The sequence below is a fragment of the Moschus berezovskii genome, chromosome 8 (genome assembly GCF_049115385.1).
Source record: "Moschus berezovskii isolate FMDL1 chromosome 8, NW_MosBer_1.0, whole genome shotgun sequence".
Taxonomy (NCBI): domain Eukaryota; kingdom Metazoa; phylum Chordata; class Mammalia; order Artiodactyla; family Moschidae; genus Moschus; species Moschus berezovskii.
The window spans coordinates 74,395,631-74,416,916 of NC_142467.1; the positions used below are offsets into that span (position 1 = coordinate 74,395,631).

The 21,286-nt window shown below is 52.8% G+C and overlaps 1 protein-coding gene across 1 annotated transcript; it reads left to right on the forward strand.

The window, feature by feature from the left end:
* The first annotated feature begins 1,654 nt into the window (after window positions 1-1,654).
* SNCB (synuclein beta) lies at window positions 1,655-10,643 on the forward strand. The gene is made up of 6 exons (XM_055430035.2): window positions 1,655-1,897; window positions 2,533-2,662; window positions 5,440-5,481; window positions 5,689-5,807; window positions 9,586-9,675; window positions 10,007-10,643. Exons 2-6 carry the CDS (start codon window positions 2,542-2,544, stop codon window positions 10,037-10,039), a joined length of 405 nt encoding a protein of 134 aa, XP_055286010.1. The 5' UTR covers window positions 1,655-1,897; window positions 2,533-2,541; the 3' UTR covers window positions 10,040-10,643.
* The last annotated feature ends 10,643 nt before the right edge of the window (window positions 10,644-21,286 follow it).

Here is a 21,286-nt window from a genome sequence, read left to right on the forward strand (position 1 = left end):
ATGAAAAAGAATATATATATGTATAACTGATTACTTTGCTCTACAGTAGAAAATAACACATTGTAAATCAACTATAGTTCAATAAAATAATTTTTTAAAAATCAGTTAGCTCCACACATTACAGTTGGGTACCTTGGCTTCTCTCGCCTCACACCATGTCTTGTACTCCTCTATCAATGCACATAGGTCTAACCCATCCTTTCTAATGACAGCATTGCACTGAGTGGATGAACTGCAATTAACTAGCCAGTCCTCTACAGATAGACATTCAGATTATTTTCAGTTTCTTGCCACAATAAACCATGCTGCAGTGAACAGCCTTGCACACATGTCTTTGTGTGCTTGTGAGAGTAGAGATCCAAAGGATGAATTCCTGGAAGGGGAACTAACTGTTGGCTCTAAAGGAGCATGCATTTATGTCTTTGGTAAACATTGCCAAATTGTCTTCCAAAAAGCATGTGCCAGTTTGCAGCTCTACCGGCAATCTGTGAACAATTTTTTCCAGGCCCTGCATAGTCTGGTTCCTGGCTGCCCTCTCACCTCATCATCTGACACTTACACACCCAACATTTCCAACTGCGGTGCCTTTGCGTATGCTATGTCCACAGCCCAAAATGTCCTTCCTCCCTTGTCTGCCAGATGAAATTCCACAAGGCCTAGCTCAGATGTCACCTCCTCTGTACAGCTTTACCTGACTCTGTTGAGCTGTCAGAGACCACTTCCTCTGGTATCCCACAGCTTCCTGGGCATAATTCTGTCACATACCAACTAAGGACCTATGTGTGACTGGCACTCGGGCCATTTTGACAATCCAGACCATAACCACAGAAAAAAGTATCATGTCCACCTCCCTCTCCATCCCTGTTGCTTCTTCAGCTACATTGTGTTTTATCTGTTCCCAAGCACAGTCCTGCCTCAGGGCCTTTGCACATACAGTTCCCTCTCTATGGATTTTGCCCTCAAGCATCCTGGCCTTGGTGCTTCTCTGGGATCTCTGCTCCCATTCACCTCCTCGCAGAGGCCTTCCCTGACCACCAGATCTCAAGCACCCCTACTCTAGTAACTCTTGTCTATCTCCATTTTATCATCTCCAATATTCTTATCACAAGCTGAAATAACCTTTGGTTTAAGCACTGATGTTTATTTTCTGTTCTGTGTCCCATCTCTGCAAACACACAAATTCACCACTGCAAACTCCCCAAGAAGGAGGGGTCTAGTTTTCCTCTTGTGCTGTCTCCAGCCTCAAATCTGCCTGGTACCTAAGAGCTCAGTAAACGTTCGCTGAATGGACCATCTATATTATACAGAAGAGGAAACGGACACTCAGAAAGGAGAGCTGAGTAGCCCAAGGTCCCAGTTAATAAAGACCTCCAAACCCATCTGAACACTGAAACCAACTGCAGTATTTCTCCTGCACTCTCAGCACGCCGCATTGTGTCTCCCACCAGACTAGGTTCCTGGGGGACCGGACTTGAGTCCGATGACGCTCCGGGGTCCCCAGCGGCGTGTCCCGGGCCAGCCGCTTGAGGCTAGCAGGCTCCGCGGAGATGTCACCCACCCCGCCTCCTGTCAGTCAGGCCGAGGGGGAGGCGCGGCCGCCAGCGGGGGGCGCTGAGCTCAGTGCTGCCGCAGCGCCCCAGCCGGAGCAGGAGCGCGCGAGACAGCAGGGCGCTAGGAGCGAGCGGCGGCTGGCGGAGCACTCCAGGCCCGGACACTACTGCACCTCGGCTCAGGGCTCGTGCCTCGTCTGCTGCAGACCAGCCTGAACGCCTGGCCACGGCCCGATCCCTCATCGGCCCGAGCCCACCCCGGCCCAGCCCAGCCGAGCCGGTGCGTCCGCCTGCCGCAGCCTCTGCCGCAGCCGCCACTCCATCCCCAACCCCGGCCCCGCATCTAGGTGAGGCGGCCGCGCTCCGGGCGCCCCGGGCTGAGGAAAAGGGGAAAGGTCGGGGAATGGAGTGGAGGTGGGGACGGGGTGGGATGGGGAAGGGGCTGGAGAACGTAAACAGGACGCGGGGGAGTGCGTGTCCGAATGCGACCCGGGGTTTGTGTCTCTCTTGCTTGGTGTCTGCAACTGCCTGGATGGCGGTGTGGACGTGCGCCCGCGCCCGTGTGCCCCGTGTTGTGTCAGCGTGTCCGTGCGCGTTTGAATGTCTGAGGGTCCTGTGTGTGCACGTGACCGTGTCCAAGGAGTATGTTTGTTTGCCTGGCCGTGTGTCTGTCGCGTGTGTACAGGCAGGCCCCCGGGCTTCGCGCCGTGCCCAGCACTCCGATTCCGCGGGGCTGCAGGTTGCAGGGCCCCAGATAACCGAGGCGAGGGGCCCCTCCTGCGTCCCCGGGTTTCAAGGACGCTAGGACTCGCCGCGGCCCTGTGGCCTGGCGCTGGGGAAGGGAGTAAGGTGGGAGGAGGTTCCGGGCCAGAAGGGCGCCTTCGGTCTCAGGGGGAGGGGAGGGGACACCTGCGGTCCCTTCACAAGGGCTGGGGTGAGGATGCGGGCGAGCGCACCGGTGCCCGTGTGTTCGTCTCCTCAGGCCGCCAGTATGGACGTGTTCATGAAGGGCCTGTCCATGGCCAAGGAGGGCGTCGTGGCCGCCGCGGAGAAAACCAAGCAGGGGGTCACCGAGGCAGCGGAGAAGACCAAGGAGGGTGTCCTCTACGTCGGTGGGCGAGGGGCGGGGCTTCCGGGGCTGAGAGGTTTGGGTGGCCTCCGAGGGGACGGAGCCGAGGTCCTAAGAGCGAGGAAGTGGGGGGTCTGGGCCGGAGAATATGAGTCAGCAGATGGGGCCGGGTTAGCAGGGGTCACTGAGGACACAGCCAGCTGATGGAAACCTGGGTCAGTGATGACACGGACGGTAGGGGGGAATGGAGGAAGGGTTGCTGAGGATGGAGTTCAGCTGAAAGTCTAGAGAAGCAAGGCAGGGATCAAAGGAGATAGCCTTCTTTTGCTTCTTCTTCCCATTATTAATAGTTACCTGGTGTTGAACCCTTGCTGTCTGCCAAGTACAGTGTGAAATACATCTGCACCATCTATTACCTCATTTAATGCTCCCTGCCCATCCACAGACCAGGGAAACCCGGGCTTCCCAGAGCTTTAATTATCTTGCTCAAGGTCACAGCTGATAAGACCTGAAGCTGAAGTTTGAGCCAAGCTTTATGGATTCCAAAGTGCCCCCCTCCCCTTACCACTCTCCTTCCTGTATTGTTGGGGCTCCCTCCCAGCACTGCTCTCCACCTCTGAACCTCTCCTCCCAGTGGTTTCACCATTGGCATCTCTCCTCGGGGTCCACCATCCTTGCAACTGCCAGCTGTCATCAGGAGAAAGGCCAAGTGGTTAAAATAAATATCTCACCCTAAGTGGGAGAAGAAAAAAAAAAATAGAGGGCGCCTTCAGGGTCATTTGCATAAAGGGAGGCAAGAAACTCTGCATTCAGTCTGCTGATTCAGGGCTTACTTTTGTGTGATAGAATTATCTTCTATGCAGGCTGCAGAGGGTTGGTTAACCTGCCCAGGGCTGTGGCAGATTTGGAATGGTGGTAATTTGAAAAACACTTATTGATCACCTACTCTGTGCTGGTAGGTGCCGGCTCTGCTGATGGTGAGGTCAAGTATTCCAGTCTCAGGCTTTGACATCCAGTGGCTGGGGTGGGGAGCCACTTTGGTAATCAAAAAGCATAGAATTTGAGCTGAGCCCAGAGAATAAGGAAGGTTGGGGAGGGAGGTGCAGAAAAGGCAGGTGCCAAGGGCCCTGGGATGGGGTGAAAGACACTGGGTTTGAGAGCAGAGGGCAGAAAGCAAGGGTAAGAAATGAGATCAGAAACAGCCAGTTCATGAGGGGCCCTTGCAGGCAAAGCATTAGTATGACTGCCATGGCAGACTGTGGGCCAGGGACCAACATGATCTGGCTTCAGTATAGAGAAGTCCCCTAGGACTCTGGGGACAGAACAAATTACAGGGAGGCCCGCTGGGAGGTAACATAGCCACGAGATGAGGGTGGTTAGAGCTAGGGCAGAGGTGATGGAGACTAGGAGAAGGCTTGAGCCCACACCTTCTGGACCCTAGGTCTGGCCTCCCTCTTCCCTCAGCCCTTTCACTCCTGTGGACCCCTGACATCCCTGACACTGTCTCCCTGCTAACAGACTCAACAACCACCTCCTTTCCCCCAGGTTGGCACCTCCTGCTCCTCTCCCTGAGCAGGAACTCCTGATGGTCCCTGGCTCCTACTCATCAAAGACTCAGCACCCTGTAGCCTAGCATTCAACCTGCCTCGTGGTTCCGTCTCAGTCTCCATCACTCTGAGCACACAGACCATGTCAACGTGCTCCATGCAGACCTTGAAATCACACCTCTCTAGGCCTCGCCTACATGTTCCCTGTCCCTAGAACACCCTCCTCAGTCCCCTTTCTGTGTATCCACTGCTCCCCATTTGTCAAGACCCGGGAACTCCCCCCAACCTGCACCCCCCTGGAGACCCAAACTTCCTCTCCCCACTACTTTGGGGTCCAAGGCACCAACTTTCCTCTTCTCTGTCCCTCATCTGACAGTGAGCCATCAGCCTGGGACTCAAATCAGAGAAGGTGCCAACAAGTGTTTATGCAAGGAATAAATGGAAGTGCTTGCACAACCCCCCTACTCCAGGCATCGGTCTCTGAATGTGACTGGCCTTAGCCCTGAGAAGCCCGTCTGCCTGCACCCTCCTCCTGCCAGCCTCAGCTGGCCCACACTCCCGTTTCTGGCTCTATCAGCTGTTGTCTGGGTTGCTAGATCCTCAGGATTAGAGACATCCCACTCTCCCGAGGGTTCCCACTCTCACCTCAGGACAGGCTCTTTTGCCTTTCCCAGTTGCTACCCTCCTGGGAAGACCCAGCCAATGCCGTGGCTGTCAGTCACCATCTTCATGACACCCTTAGACCCATCCTGCATCTAAGACACTAGCTACTTTGGCCAGAAGGAGAGATTTGCACCCTATTTAAAAGAGAGTCTTAAGAAATGGAGCAGGGGGTGTGGGGATGTGAGTGTACTGGGGCAGGATGTGAGCAGTTGTGCACCCAGGGGCACCTTTGCAAAGACAGAATCTTTTCACCCCAACCCCAGGTCCGCCCCCGCCCCCACCTGCTCCCATCCAGGGCAGAGGATTAAATGAACTGGCAGGCAGAGTGCTTCCCATGCTGGATCGTGGGCAATATCCAGGGGAGGGTGGGTGGGCCAGGGCGTGGGGGGTGGGGCTGGGGGGCCGCGGGGCGGGGACAGACAATGGGGAGAACTGGAAGTCCAGATGATGCAGGCATGGAAGGGGGCACTTGTGGGATTTGGGGGCCCAAGAAGGCAGGGAAGGACCAGGATGCCTATACTGCCTGGGTCCCTCTGCCCACTCTGTAACCACTGTGCTTGCTGGCATCTGTTCCCTTGGCCCTTAAGTGCGCTCCGTTTTGTCCCCACAGGAAGCAAAACCCGAGAGGGGGTGGTACAAGGAGTGGCCTCAGGTACTAGCCCAACCCTGCCCAGCCTTGTTCCCTCACCCTGGCCCAGGGTCTGGCTGACATCCAGAGAGTGGGGGGAGAGGGCGGTGGAAGAGGGTACCCCCAGAGCTTTCTGGGGTACTCTGTGGGAAGTCAGGCCCTGGGACACTACAGAGGAGGAGGGCATCTATGTCTGCTTGACCTTTGCCCCCAACCCTCTCCCTGACGCAGTGGCTGAGAAAACCAAGGAGCAGGCATCACACCTGGGAGGAGCCGTTTTCTCTGGGGCTGGGAACATTGCAGCAGCCACAGGTCTGGTGAAGAAGGAGGAGTTCCCCACTGATCTGAAGGTGAGCTATCCTTCCAACACACACACACACACATACCAGGTACACCCATAAATCTGCCCCCAGGTTCCCTGCTCCCCCAGCCAGCCTGGGGCACAAGCCACCTTGCCTAACATTCTTCAGGGCCCAGCTAGACACAGCTCGGCATGAGTCTGCATGTAGCTGCGTGCAAGCATGGCGCTCCCCGTGACTGTGACCCAGATATGGATTGGATACATGTATCCTGCTCGTGAGTGTGATCGGGGCTGCTTTTGGCTTCATCCGCATATGTCACTGATTGTTCCCTCATGTCTTTTCAGTCAACAAGTATTCATGCCAGGGAGGGATTGTTCTAGGGGTTACCACAGTGAATAGGTTCCTACATTCATGGAGCTGACTCTCTAGTGGGAGAAGATACAGTAAACAGCTAACCAGCACACAAGATGGTTTCAGACAGGGATATGTGCTACGAAGAAAACAAGAGCGATGGGATAGAGAGTCAAGGGCTGAGGGGGCCACTTTAGTTGGGAGGGCTTCTCTGAGAAGGTGACATTAACTGACACCCAAGTGATGAGGCTCACCATGTGGGAAGGCTATTTCAGGCAGGAGGAACAGCACATGCAAAGGCCCTGAGGCAGGTGTGAGCAGAAGTGGGCCATGGGGAGGGGCAAACTGTGTCTCACACATTTGTGCAGACACGTTACACCAGGCAAGTGGTGGCAGCAACCCATGTGTGCACGAAGTCAGATACCTTCCTTAGGACATGCTGCAGGGTAAGTGCTGTGAGCTCTGGAGCCCCACAGAGCTGGATCTGAATCTCAGCTCCATTACTTCTTGAGTGTCTGACCCTGGGCAGGTCCCATCATGTCTCTGAGCCTGATTCTTTGCCTCTAAGACAGGAGATGAATACAAGAGGACTTTTGTGTAGATTAGAGATAATGTAGCTTAGAGGTGTTCAAAAACCTAAGTGTGCATCAAATCACCAGGAGGCCAGGTTAACATACAGACTGTTGGTCCTGTTCCTAGAATTTCTGATTCAGTAGGTCTGAGGTAGGGCTAGAATGTACATTTCTAAAAGGTACCTGGGTGATGTTGATGCTGCAGGTCCGGGGGTCACATCTTGAGAACCACTGATATAAAGAGCTTGGATGGCATACAGTGAAGCTCAGTAAGAGACGATGGCCCCACGATCACAGGATCAGCCTGTGTGTGCCCCTAGGTGCTTGTGTCACAGGTGTGCTAGGACGTTGCACTCTGTGGATCTATACACCATCTGCACGACGCCTCCTGTGCAATGCTCCATGTTTGCCACGTACAAATGCTGAATCTGCCTCCATGGGGGTGGGGCCTCCTTCCGTGTGATCTCAGCATGAGCTCACATCCACTGGGCTGGGGCAGGAGACCACACAGCACCTTCCACTTTAGACATTCTGCTCAGCTGGTTCCTTCCCTCAGCTTAGAAGTTCTGGTTCAAGTCCTGTTTCTGCATTTTACCAGCTGTGTGACTTCCCATTTCTTATCCTTGTTCCCAGTGATCACTCCCATTCCTTGATCTCTTGTGTGGGCAGGTGCTGTTCTAAATATTGTACATGGAGTCACTCAATGAATCTTCACAATGTCCCTATAAAAAAGGCATCACAATTAGCGCATCTTATAGGTAAAAGAACTGAGGCTCAGAGAGGTGAAGTGACTTACTCAAGATCCCAAATCCTGCCTGCCCCCCTGAGAAGGTATTTGGTAGGTGCTAAGCTCAGGTTCATGTCACTGTAGTCCCTTGATGCCAACATGGGACCAGGCCCGGTACTGAGAGCTAGAGCGCAAAGAAAGCAGAGCTTTCAGCTTGAGGCTTGGTGAGGGGGCCTTTGCACACAACCATTTTTCTCAGGCTGCCTTCCTCTTACCAGCACTTGTTGCCATTTCAAATCTCCTCTCTCAAGAGAACTCAAACTCATAGACTTACAGTCCAAAGCCAGGCGTCTGGGGCCACTGGGCCCATGGAGAACTCATGCAAGCTCAGAGTGTGAGTTTCTGTCTCTACCTCTCCGTCTGCCCACATATAGTATCGTGGAAGCCTCCCCATACACATACAAAGCAAAGACACCATCCCACTTCCCATCCGAGGCAGCTGAGATCAGAGATGCAGCAACTTACCTGATGCCAAAGAGGTAGTGAATAGCAACAAGGCTGGAGTGGTTTTTAAGTGAACTTCTGACTGAAGTATATTATGCAGAAAACATTCATGCAGAAAACACACAGATCCATGGAATTTTCACAAACTCAACTCTCCCCAGGTAACCAAGCACCCAGATCAAGACATAAAACACAAGACATAGCTCGTTAGAAGCCCCCCTTAGACTCCCTCCCACCCCTACTCCCAGGGCTAAGACTAGGTTGAGCGAAGTGAAGTGCTTGGGGCACAAAATTTAACGGGGCGCTTATTCCAGGGTCTTATTTTTCCCGGCACCTGACTCTCCTCACCTTTGCCCTGTCCCCCTCCACAGTTAATGGCTTCTATCACCACAGATGACCTGAGTGTCTTTCAGCTTCATGTAAACGTTATCCTAAAGCACGCGTTTGTACCTGGCTTCTTCCACTCACCAGTAAGAAGGGGAGTCAACCACGCCTTGGTGTGCACTGGGTTTCCCCATCCTAGATGTGCAGTACCCTCTGTGTGATAGGGCCACAATGCACACATCCATTCTCCTGCTATTGGACATTTGTTTCCAAACAATGTGCAGAGCTGGGATTCTTCACATTCTGTTTCTTTCCTGGGTTCTGGTCACAGCTGGGTGACTGTGGGCAAGCTAACATTTCCCCACCTCCTGGGCTGTGGTGGACTCCCCTGTAACTAGGGGAAGTGAGCTAAGCCAGGAGTGTAAACTCATGTGGTCACAGGGCCCACCTATACAGGTAATGTGAAGGAGCTGAAGCTGCCTGGGTTGAGCTGGAACAACTAGAGTGCCAAGGTGCCAGCCCTCATAGGTCCCAAGATTCTTACCTCTGCCCAATAGGGAGGGACAGTGGTTACATGTGCAACTGGGGATGTGGTGGGGCCCCTTGCCTGTAGAGCGTGAACCTCAGGTTACTGTGTGTGCACCCGTGTGCAATCAGCTCAGTCTTGTGTTTGGGCACATGTATGTGCTCACTCACAGGGGCCTGGCCATGTGTCTGGCAGCCCCCTATTTGCATATATACTGGCCTGCACAGGTCTGGGCAGCAGATGCTATGGGGAGGGGAGAGTCTTAGCTCACACATCCAAGCAACACCATGAGCTGTTGCTTCCAGCTTATCTTAAAATAGCAACAGCTGAAGAAACCAGGCCACACAGGGCCCTGGGGGAGGGATGGGTGGAAAGTGGCAGGGGAATGGCTCAGAGCCCCTGCTCAGCTCTGTCCCTGAGCCTCCATCTCCCTCCAGCCCAGAGGAGCCTCCAGGGTTATCTTGGGGTCCTCATAAGCATCCCCCACCTACAGAGCTGACACCAAGAGGGACAAATGGATGATTATGTGTGCTATCTCCCCATCCCAACCAGTGCCATCAAGGGAAGCACAGGAGGCTGTCAGCTGCTGGGAGAATGGTATGGGTACCCGCAACCCCTGGACACCCCCAGCTTCAAGCCGTGACTGGAGGGTTATCACTGCTCCATCCCATTTCCAAGGCACTCTAAATAAACAATTAAAAATTCTGGTTGCACTGCCAACAAAGCCCAGCCTTCCCCCCATCAGCCAAAAACTTTCCAGGGTAGGAATCTGGGGGGCATGCCCAGCTGGCCTCAAAGGCCCTGTCTCTTCTCTTCCTGCAGCCAGAGGAAGTGGCCCAGGAAGCTGCTGAGGAGCCGCTGATCGAGCCCCTGATGGAGCCTGAAGGAGAGAGTTATGAGGAACAGCCCCAGGTGAGGGGTGGGGCTTTGGGCATCCCCAACTGGGGTGGGAGGTTCCTGGCAGGATAAGTTTGGGCCATTGAGTTTTCAAGCTCCCAGACCCGAGACCCCAGAGATGGCAGCAGGGAGGGAGGACAGATGGAGCCTGTCGCTGGGTCTCAGGCACCCCTGCCCAGGAACATCCCAGCCGTCCCCAAATTCTAGATCTCTCCTCTGCCCAGAGGGAGGGGCGTTCACTATTCCTCCTGGTGGGCGAAGGGTCTCGGGGCGCGGCCTGGCCACTTGGTCTCCAACCCCTTCCTCTTTTGCTCTTCTCCACTCTACCCCCATCCCTCTGATGCAGGAGGAGTATCAGGAGTATGAGCCAGAGGCGTAAGGGCCCAGGACGGCCACCCCACCAGCAGCACAATCCCTTCCCGGTCCCCTGCCCCGTCCCCCAGAGCCAGGGCTGTCCTTCTACCCCTTACCCTCAAAACACGAGATCTTCCTTCGCTCCGAGGCGCCCCCTCGGAGCCCGCGTTTGAGTCTCTCTGTCTGTCCTTCCGGCCCGCGTCCAACCCTGGGGCGTGGATAGGGCTGGGGCTGTCTGTGGCCAAGGCTGGGAGCCTCGCAGCAAGTATGTTGCCCCTTCCGCGCCCCATCCCGTCTGGTGTCTGCGCGGTTGTAGCATGTTCTATGTGTTTTTAAACGAACAGGAAAGCGACGGCTCCCCTCCACCCCCCGATAGAGGCTCTCTGAAGGGCCTCCGGGCACCCCCGCCAAAGCCCGCCCGAGAACTCCCAAATCGACCCCAAGAACCTTTTTTTTCTTTTAAACCAAAACCAGGAGCCAGGCTGTGCCATGACCCCTCCCCCAGCCGACCCGGTCCGAGCGCGGGCGTCGTGTGTCGTGATTGTAGCATGGAGAGTCCCCCACCCTCGTGTGAGCGTGTTCCGGGAGGGCGGGTCCGGCCGCCCCCCTCCCCGCGTGTCCATGAATAAAGCCAATCTGTCTGTAGCAGGCGCCGCACGGGCAGGGCAGGGCAGGGCTGGGCTCTGGATGGGGGCGGCCGATAGACTTCCAGGTTACAGCCTGCCTCACTCCACTCTTTGGGGCCCGGCACACCCAACCCAGGTGTAAGACTGACCACCTCGGGCTCAGCTCCTACCCTCCCGCGTGGACGACCTGGATGGACGCGGTACCCCCCACCCCTCGCCCCCAGGCTGGGACGTGCTGCTGGCAGGGAGGCGGCCTCGGGCGCCACCTACTGGACCATAAAGCACCTATTGGGCGTGCTGGGCGGAAGGAAGCCCAGTGCAGCCGAGGCGCAGGGCCCACGGGCTCACACCTCAAGGCACAGGCAGCGCAGAAGCATCGATGGCTACGCGCGCGCGGACTTGTGTGCACTTATGCAGGTCCTTGCGCGCCAACCCGAGTGTACGCACGGGACAGGCGCTCACCTGCACTCGCACAGCGCAGCACGCTGACCGACAAGTGCAGAACGGGGCGCGCCGCGAGTTGCGCACCTTGCAGAGTTGCAAGCGCACCGCGAAGCTATGGGAAAACAGCAGCGTGATCACTGGAAGAAGCTGCTGACCCTAAACTGCCCCCCCCCACGCCAAGAATACTGACATGCACATACACCTGCGCACACCAGCCCGAGGCAGAAAAACTCATCCCGGAGGAGAGGAAATGGACAGTTGTCCCCCAAAAAAAGGCAGAGCTCGGGCAACGAGTGCTCCACCTTTCCCAGAAAAGCCTCGGAAAGTGCGACCTCGGCTGAGGTGAGCTAGGGTCTGCAGAAATCTGGGAAGCCGGCCCGGAACCTTGCGCAGATCGGTATCTGCACTGCTGCTGCAGCTAAGTCGCTTCAGTCGTGTCCGACTCTGTGCTACCCCATAGACGGCTGCCCACCAGGCTCCTCTGTCCCTGGGATTCTCCCGGCAAGAATAATGGAGTGGGGTGCCATTGCCTTCTCCAGGTATCTGCACTAGAGGGCCCCCAACACCGCCTCAGCACTGGAAAGTAGAGGCGGGGAAGCCGCGGTGCTGCACAGAGGCCCCGCCCACATCAGGGCGAAGGCACTGCTCTGATTGGCATAGAACACACCGCGCCCGCGTCGAGGCCCCGCCCCAGCCAGGGGTAGGCCCCGCCCCCGCTGATGCGGCGCTCTTGCTCTCTGTCGCCGCAGCAGCTTAACCTAGCTCAGACCCAGGCCACCACCCCTGCCCATGCGGAAGCCCAGCACCTCCTTGCCACGATAGCCCCTAAACCTCGCCTGATCAAGACGCCATCCTTTCTCTGCCAATTCCGACCTCCTTTCTGACTCAAACCTTGCTTCGCCCTTGCAAGCCTAAGGGCTAGAAGAAGCTTGCTCTATTTATTCAACCCCCAAGTGTCTAGCGCCCCCTCCTTCCCTGAGTTGTTGGGGGCGGTAGGGTGCAGAAGGCCTTGAACGCTAGGGGACACCAGGGTCACTTGAGTCACTTTGGCCTGCAGTGAAGGAGCCTTCACTTCCGGAAGTACGAGGCCGCAGGCAGACGTGTGTGTAGGGAAAACAAACGAGGGTGGGGCCGTGGGGGGGGTGGGCTCTAATTCTCTAACTCAACGTGCAGGTACTAGGATGTCCAGATCATCTTTGTCTGAATTAAGACATTATTTGCAACCCAGAGTCCGCAGGGACTGCAGACTCGTGGTCCTTAGGTTGAATTTGGCCTGTAGAGATGTTTAATTTGCTAGCACAAGGTTTAAATATTTCTCATTTGATTCCAGTTGGCGACAGTCCCTTTCCGTCCCTGTTGTGTTCTTCCCATCCACTTCACTCATTTTCATGAACTGCTTCGCCTCTGAGGAATTTGAGTTTGTCACCTCCTCGCCAGCTACCAGCACCTGATCCCCATTTTTAGATGCCAAAACCAGGTTCACCATCTGCTTATGAAGAGATTTATTCCTCCTTCCTGGGTGCCAAGCCACGCACCTGGTTTTCTGAGCTCGATTTTCTGCTCAGAGACCAATGTTCTCATCTGCAGGGGTCACTTTAAATGCATTCCAGGCACAAGCCCAGAAGCATCAGCGGAAGATGCCAGCCCTGTGTCAGACCCAAGTCCTGATTGTGAGTGCTTGTGTGGGAACACACAGCTAGCTCCTGGGTGCCTCCCTCATGACAGGGACAGAGCCATTTCCCCAGTGTCCAGCATTTCCCAGGCATCCAGCACTTGCCTCCATTCATTTCACTTGAAACCATCCTCAAAGATTCCTTGTTATTTGCCCTAATTTACAGTTGAGAGAATGGAGGCCAGAGAGGCAAAGTTACCCGCCCTAGGTCACATTGCTGGGAAGTGGCAAAGGCCACATTCAGCCCCAAGCCTGACTCCGGAGCCCTGTTTCTTTGGAAGTTTCCAAAAGGGACTTGCCCTGAGTGGATTCAAACAAAACCCACCAACAACAGGAAAATGTGAAGCAGCAGAGTGGGGATAACAGATGCTCATGCAGTTTCAAGGAGGCTGCAAGTGAGAGTGTGTGTGGTGGGGTTGAGCTTTGTATGCACACTTACATATAGATGCAGGTATATTTCTGTTCACACGTGAAAAAGGAGGTTGTCCACGTGTTGGGTGCCGTTAGTCATTCAACAGTGTGTGATGCTCACCTGCTCTGATCCTAGAAGTAAGGGGCTACAGGGAACAGCCCTGGGGTCACTGCCTCAGAAGAACTCATGTCCATGGATCAGTGAATACACAGATCGAGACAATTTGGGGTTTTATGAAGAACATAAAATAGAGCCATGTGGTAGAATGTGACACAGTAAGGGTAGTGACCAACATTCGATTGGGTGGATCAGCTCAGGTGTCTGAGAGGCTGAAACCTGAATGAAAAGAAGGTGCCTGGAAAATCTGGGGAGGGCTAGCATTGCAGCACAGGAAGAGCCCACCTGTGTTTGCATGGACATGGGGTGTGAGGTCAGCGAGACTGAGCTCAGCCAGGCCTTCAAGATCTGGGAGTCCGGCCCCACCCTGCCTGACCCACACCTTCCAGTCCTTTGCAGGCTTCTTTCCTTCACCTGGACATCTGCCTGCCACTCTGCCTGTTGAAATCCTTCCTGCCGCTGAGCTTCCCCTATTCCTCCAGCCATAATTGACTTCTCCTTGTCACCCCCATCTGGCTCAGCTATGCACACGAAGACCCCCCTCCTCACCTGTGTCAGCACTCTGCGGACCACTGCCAGCTGGCTAATCTGAGACTACCGTCTCCTCTGATGAAGGGACAGCAGCTGTTTCCCTGTGCCCCACCCTTCACCCACTTCCCTCCCCATCTCCCCGCCCCCACCTCTAGTAATACAGCTCCACTGCTTTCTCTGGAACTTTATTTTTGTTTTCTCCCTTCCCTATTTATAGCTCTCTCCCCTCCGAACCATCCCTGCATCCATCTTGTTGCCTAGAAACCGGCTCTGGGCTGAGGGTGGGGGAAGGCCAGGCTGAGACCAGGCTGGGGGAAGGAAGAGCTGTCACCCACTCCCCTCTCAGTACCGCCCACAGGTTCCCAGAAGCCCACCCACCCCTCTGCCCAGCACTCACAGACGTTTTTAAAAGATAAAATGTGCAAAACATCAGCCTTTGTGAAGTCCTTCATGGCTTCCAAAGGGCATGATGCACACGACTGCTTGCATGCCTCTCAACACCCTACCGCATTGGAGGCCCGGCCCCACCATTTCAGATGAGCAAACTAAGGCTTTGGAAAACAAAGGTCCTATAGGTCAAGTCTTCTCAGTAGAAGCTCTATGGCTCTGCACTTGTCATTGTTCAGTTGCTCAGTCATGTCTGACTCTTTGCGACCCCATGAACTGCAGCACACCAGGCTTCCCCGTCCTTCACTATCTTTCAGAGTTTGCTCAAACTCATGTCCATTGAGTTGGTAATGGACCTGTTAAGCTTAGGATATCGGCTTGAAACATGGAAAAGAAGATTTTAAAGCATAAATGTTTCCATAATCTATTAATTGCAGAAGGGTAAGGAGAATAATTTTGTCATGATCCTCACACACCAAGCCACCAGGCATGCCTCCTCCATACGCTCCGCATACCCCCTAAGTTGCCATGCCCCTATGCTACTTCTGATGCCCCAGCCATGGCCCCACCATGGCCCTGCCATGCCCCACATACTCATGCCCAACCCCACGCCCAACTGCAGCTCAACTCCAGCCTTAATGCTCACCTTTCACAGGTTGGACCAAGAAGCCTAAAGTTTGGTTCCTGCCTCTGTCATTTTACCCACTGTGTGACCTTAGAGAGTTCACATAACCTCTCTGAGCTTCAGTATCCTTAGCTCAAACGTAAGGATACGAATTTCCACTCCTAAGGATGCTATTAGTCCACTCTAGAACTAATAAGAGAATTAAATGCAATACTGATGAAAAAGTGCTTTGAAAACTGTAGAATACTGGAACATGTGAGTAATCCATTAGAATCATAAATATTGTTGTCATTGTTATTAAAGCCAAAAAGTGGGACAAGGGAGCCAAAGTGGGTCCTGGAATCAGAGAGGGAGACCCATGCTCATGTCCAGGCAAAAGGGTCCTCTTTCTGGGAGAATGGGGGGCATGGGTGGGGGCTGCCTGAGTGCCTACAGACCACTGAGGCGTAGAAGTGGGCATAGAGGCCTTCTTGTGCCTGCTTCCTCCTTCTCAAGTGCCCATGCTTCCTGTCCTCCACCCAAGGCCCATCTCTGCCTTCAAAATAGGCTCTCTGGGCAGAGTGGGGGAGAGGGCTGCCAAGGAGCAGCTGGGCCATGATTCAGCCTGAGTCACCCAGCCAAATCCCAGGGCCGCCCCCAGCTGGGCCGGGGCCTGCAGCTGCTGGGGGAGGGGACCTTTGTGGGGAGCAAGCTGTGCTCATAGGTGTCTGAGCCAGGGGCACTCATGAATATCAGGACAGTGCTGTGAGGGGTTGGGAGTGATGAGCCTGAGGAGGTCAGAGAGAGGAAGAGGAAGATGACCTCATGAGCATCAGTTCCCTGCACTAACTAAGGAGGCAGGGTTTGTGTGTGTGTGTGTGTGTGTATGTGTGTGTGTGCACACACACGCATCTGTGCACACATGCATGTTGTGTGTCTATCTGACTAAATGAAGAAAGTCTTTCTTCATTTAGGGCAGGATTCTTCATTTAGGGCAGGATTGCTTCAGTTAGGGCAGGATTTTGGCTCCTAACTTTGTCACTTTCTAACTTTGTGACCCTGGCAAGTTACCTAACCTCTCTGAATTTCTGTTCCCTCAGCTGTGAGATGGGAATAGCAATAATATCAATCTCAGATGGTTTTTCTTAAGGCTTAAATATAATGAGATGATGACTGTAAAACACTTGGGCAGTCAGTAAACTGTACACCGCCACCATCATCACCTGCTGGATTCTGGGTTAACCCCCTGCAGGTATGAGGACTGATACGCATGTGAATGTCTGTACCCAGTGCTGTGTCCATACAAGCCTGGAGGAGGGGGGCTAAGTGAGTGTTCATTGAAGGAGCGGGTGCATGTCTGTTGAGTGTGCCTCTCTGAAGCAAAGAGAAGAGCTTTCTAGAAGTTGGGTTTGTATAGTACTGCCTGCCAGGTGATCCTGTCCCCCTCCCCCACCTCTCTCCGCTTCCATCTCTGTTTCCATCTCCCCCCTCCCCCACCACACACACACTTCCCTAGAGGCTATGATTTGCTAAAATGTGGCCTACATCAGGACCAGTGTCCAGAAAGGCGTGAGGAACCATGGGTGCTATTGTATTAGAAATCTCAGACCTTCTCAAAAGCCTTTAGCCTCCAGCAAAACTGAAATGGGGGCAGATCCCAAGGGTGGTGTGCCTGGGTGTGGAAGCAGGACTCTGCGTGATGGAGTGGATACAAATATGATCTGAACATGAGAAGTGCTTGTGTATGTGTGTGTGTGTGCGCGTGCACAGGGGTGGTATCAGGGGGGTGGCTGCTACCCGTGCTCTGGTACAGTCTGCTTGTCTCCATGGCGCCTGTTGCCACACACGCTTGCTTTTCAGAAAGTCACTGGGATTGTTTATTCCACCCCCGGCCTGGGTGCCAGCCAAAGAACTGCAGGCACTTGTTTATCTTCTTGTGTGCACGAGGGTGTGTGGCTTCCCAGAAGCAGACCAACCCAAGATTCACATACACACACACTCACATGGGTGTGGGTGACCATGTTGGTTGTCACAGGGAAAACCTGAACCCTAAGACAAGCCACAATCTGGGCCCAGGCAGATTTTCCACGTGGGGACAAAGACAACCCTCAGTAGCTCCAGGCAGACATACCCTCAATTTAGCAACCCCTAAAGCTCCAGGGAAATGGCAACCCACTCCAGTGTTCTTGCCTGGAGAATCCCAGGGACAGGGGAGCCTAATGGGCTGCCGTCTATGGGGTCGCACAGAGTCAGACATGACTGAAGTGACTTAGCAGTAGCAGCAGCAGCAAAGCTCCAGGGAAGTGTGCTCTGCCTTCATCCATGAAACTAATCACCACACACTGATTGGCCAGGACAGGGTCACTGCCCACCCCTAAAGATGGCAGTGGGGCCCATCCCACTCCACCACATGGACTGGAGTGAGGAGGTGGATCCCCAAGGAGAACAGAGGTGCTGTGGTCAGATAAAAGCTTGCCATACCCTGGCATCCACCAGGAGTGTTACACTATGCTTGGTGCTTGAGGATTTTTTCCTCCCTTCATCATCCTCAGAGCTCTGAGAAGTAAGAATTACAAATGATGAAGCTGAGGCCTAGAGAGATCTCAGTCAAGGCCACACATGCTAGTAACTGGGAAAGTCAGGATCTGAATCTACACTGCTTACGTCCATGTCCTTTTTGACCTTCCATTCTACCTTGGCAAGTGTTTTGTTCTTTTTTCTGGAATTTTTCTTTTTTAAACGTGCATTTATCAACAAATCCTCATGGAACAAGAGTTGTTGGAGAGTGGCAAAGGGCACAGATGGAAAGAGGCCCTGACTGTGCTCATGTAGCAGACATGGCCAGAGCTCTGTCCACATCTCCTCTGGTGATTTTACTATCTCTGTGCCCACCAGTCAGACTCCCAACAGCCAGGTTATTGTTCAGTCACTAAATTGTGTCTGACTCTTTGCAACCCCATGGACTTCAGCTTGCTAGGCTTCCCTGACCCTCCCTATCTCCCAGAGTTTGGTCAGATTTATGTGCACTGAATTGCGGATGCTATCTAACCATCTCATCCTCTGCTGCCCCCTTCTTTTGCCTTCTGATGCTCCCCCAGCATCAGAATCTTTTCCATTGAGTTGGTTCTTTGCATGAGGTGGCCAAAGTATTGGAGCTTAAGCTTCTGCATCAGTCCTTCCAATGATTATTCAGGGTTGATTTCCTTTAGGATTGACTGGTTTGATCTCCTTGTAGTCCAAGGGACTCTCAAGAGCCTTCCCCAGCACCACAATTCAAAAGCATCAATTCTTTAGCATTCAGCCTTCTTTATGTTCCAACTCTCACATCCATACATGACCACTGGAAAAATCATAGCTTTGACTATATGGACCTTTGTCAGTAAAGTTATGTCTCTGTTTTTTAATACACTATCTAGGTTTGTCGTAGCTTTCCTTCCAAGAAGCAAGCATCTTTTAATTTCATGGCTGCAGTTCCGCAGTGATTTTGGAACCCAAGAAAATAAAATCTGCCACTGTCTCCATTGTTTCCCCATCTATTTGCCATGAAGTGATGGGACCAGATACCACGATCGTAGTTTTTTGAATGTTGAGTTTTAATCCAGCTTTTTCACTCTCCTCTTTCACCCTCCTCAAGAGGCTCTTTAGTTCCTTTTCACTTTCTGCTATTAAAATGGCATCTGAGATTATTGATATTTCTCCCGGCAATCTTGATTCCAGTGATTCTTCCAGCCCAACAGTTCACATGATGTACTCTGCATATAAGTTAAATAAGCAGGGTGACAATATACAGCCTTGATGTACTCTTTTCCCAATTTGGAACCAGTCCATTGTTCCATGTCTGGTTCTAACAGTTGCTTCTTGACCTGCATACAGATTTCTCAGGAGGCAGGTAAGGTGGTCTGGTATTCCCATCTCTTTAAAAATTTTCCACAGTTTATTGTGATCTACACAGTCAAAGGCTCTAGCGTAAACAATAAAGCAGAAGTAGATGTTTTTCTGCATCTTTGTCAAAGAACTGTATCAGGCTGTGGAAACCACTTTGTCTACCTGCACTGTGGGCTAGAAGTGCCTGGGAATTAACACACAGCCCATGGGCTGGCTCTTTCCCAAGGTCTGCCAGATACTGGGATATAAATACACAAGCTCCCTTGCTCTTGACCAGGGGCATTCTAGATATGCATTTACCCCATTTCTCAAGACTTCCTGCAGGATTAAGCCTCAGTCACCCACCATGGTAGCTGGCTTGATAACCACGGCTCATTGGATGCCTTTTCTGCCAGGGTCACCTTCCCACTTGCCTGCTGGTGTCCCTGTACTTCCCAAATAAACCACATTTCCTCAAGCTTCATTTCAGGGTCTGTGAGCCACCCCAGGGTGCTGGATCCCATCCTATCCTTCCACACTGAGCATCTGGACCCAGCCATTATGATCTCCTTTCTTGGCATCTCCCTTTCCCTCTTTACTGCTTCCCCCCCCAATCAGGACTTAAATACCTCCAATGCCCTGGAGAGACTATCATATCTCCTTTCTTGCTCTAAACCCAAACTTTAGAGAGTCATCTGCTTGTCCTCTCCACTTCCTTGGTTCCATTAAGTCATCAGTTCCTGCCCCACCTCCCCAGTCTGGCTTCCACCCCCACCACTCCACTGACTGTGCTTTCATCAAATTTCCATTGTCTTTTATTCAACTTCTGAGGATATCTCTCAGGCTATATCTTGTCTTCCTGATGCAGTTGACCCTGACCTCCTTCTAGAACGTTCTCTCCCCTTGGCTTCTGAGACATCACACTCTCCTGGGTTTTCTCATACTACTGTCTCTCATTCTTTGCAGCCTCCTTTGCCCTTAATGTTGGTGTTCCTCGGGGTGGGCCTAGGGCACCTTGTCTCACCCTATTTGGTCTATACTCCCCCCTCGTGTTCCAACACAACTCTCATGACTTTCATCATCAGCTCCCGGCCCTGTCTACAGCCTTGGCTACTTCAGAGCTCAGTTTTGGACTCACATGTCTCAGTGTAGCTGTTTTACAAGTCCCTTCTTTCCCCAGGGTTCATCAGATTCTCCATCCATTTGGCTCCCCAAGGCAAGCCCTCAGAGAGGCAGTAGAGCCCTCTCACACTCGCATTCACCACATAACCAAGACCTGTTGACTTTACTCCTAAATAGTTATCAAATCTGGCCCCTACTCTCCATTCCAATGGTTCAGGCATCATTACCTCTCACTTGCTACGGCCTCCTCACTCATGCCCTGATTCTGCTCTCATCCACACTCGCCCTGTCCCCTGCCCCCAGGGGGGTGGGAGTGATTTTTAGATCACAGCCACGTTTCTGCTACTTCTTATGTCTTGTGAACCTACCCAAAGCTTGGTGTCTTCATGTGTATCATGGGACCAACGATGTATACCTTGAAGGGCTGCAGGGAAAGTAAAATGAAACGATGAGTGTAGAATACAGTTTGTAAACTGTGAAGCGAAATGCTTTTGTGGTAAATGAGCAATTTTCAGGGCTAAAGACGCCGGTTCCCTGGTGCTGTCCGTGGTGCTGAAAGTTGGTTGGTTACTCCCCATTTTCTGCTTCCCTGGGATGAGGACTGAAAACAACAGTCCGATAGGTTTTTGGTTTTTTTGTATGTGTGCCATCTAGATTAAAAAAAAAAAAAAATTTTTTTTTTCTTTTAACGATCACAGTGACTTGTGTCTCACCGGGTAAGTCAGAGGAATAGAAAGTAAAGGTGAAGACTGAAGTTTCTACTAACAAACGAGGGACCTTTCACCAGTATCTGTTTTCTTATCTGATAAACTGGATATAAACATTCACATGAACTTGCTTATAAGTGATTGGAAATGGGAATTAGATGAAACCTGAAAACAAGGTAACGTTACTGGTTACTTTAACTTGCGGGCTTTACCATAAAAACACTGCCCTTAAATAAGCATATTAACGTTAGTTGCTACCACTTTTAGTAGGTGGTTTTACAGTACACGTGAGACGGTTTTATCACCTTTTGGCAATTACAGATTTTTTTTTCCCCTTATGGGAAATCAAAGAGGATGGGGACTATTTCTCTGCTGAGAAACGTCGAGGCGGGTAGGCAGCAAGTCCTCCTGTCCTTGGCAATTCAAATTCAGCTAAAAGCCTCTGAACACCTACTTCAGGCTCCTTCATCCTTCCAAGACTACTCACTGTAAGGTGATTCATGTTAGTCCCATCTTACAGATGGAGAAATTGACACTCTGAAAGGTGAAATGATTTGCTGGAGGGTGGAGGAGAACCCGGCTTGCACAGACTAGGTGGGAGGGCACCCTGGCTAGGGAGGACTGTAGCGGGGAAATCGAAGGCTCTCTCCCTCCTCCCGCAACCACGCAGGTCCCTCCACTCCCAGGAGCGTGGGTGGCGGCGAGACAAAGGGGACGGGGGCGGGGCGAGGTGGGGGTGTGGGAGAAGGCCGGAAGTGCGGCCAAGGCGGAGGCGGGAAATTCCGC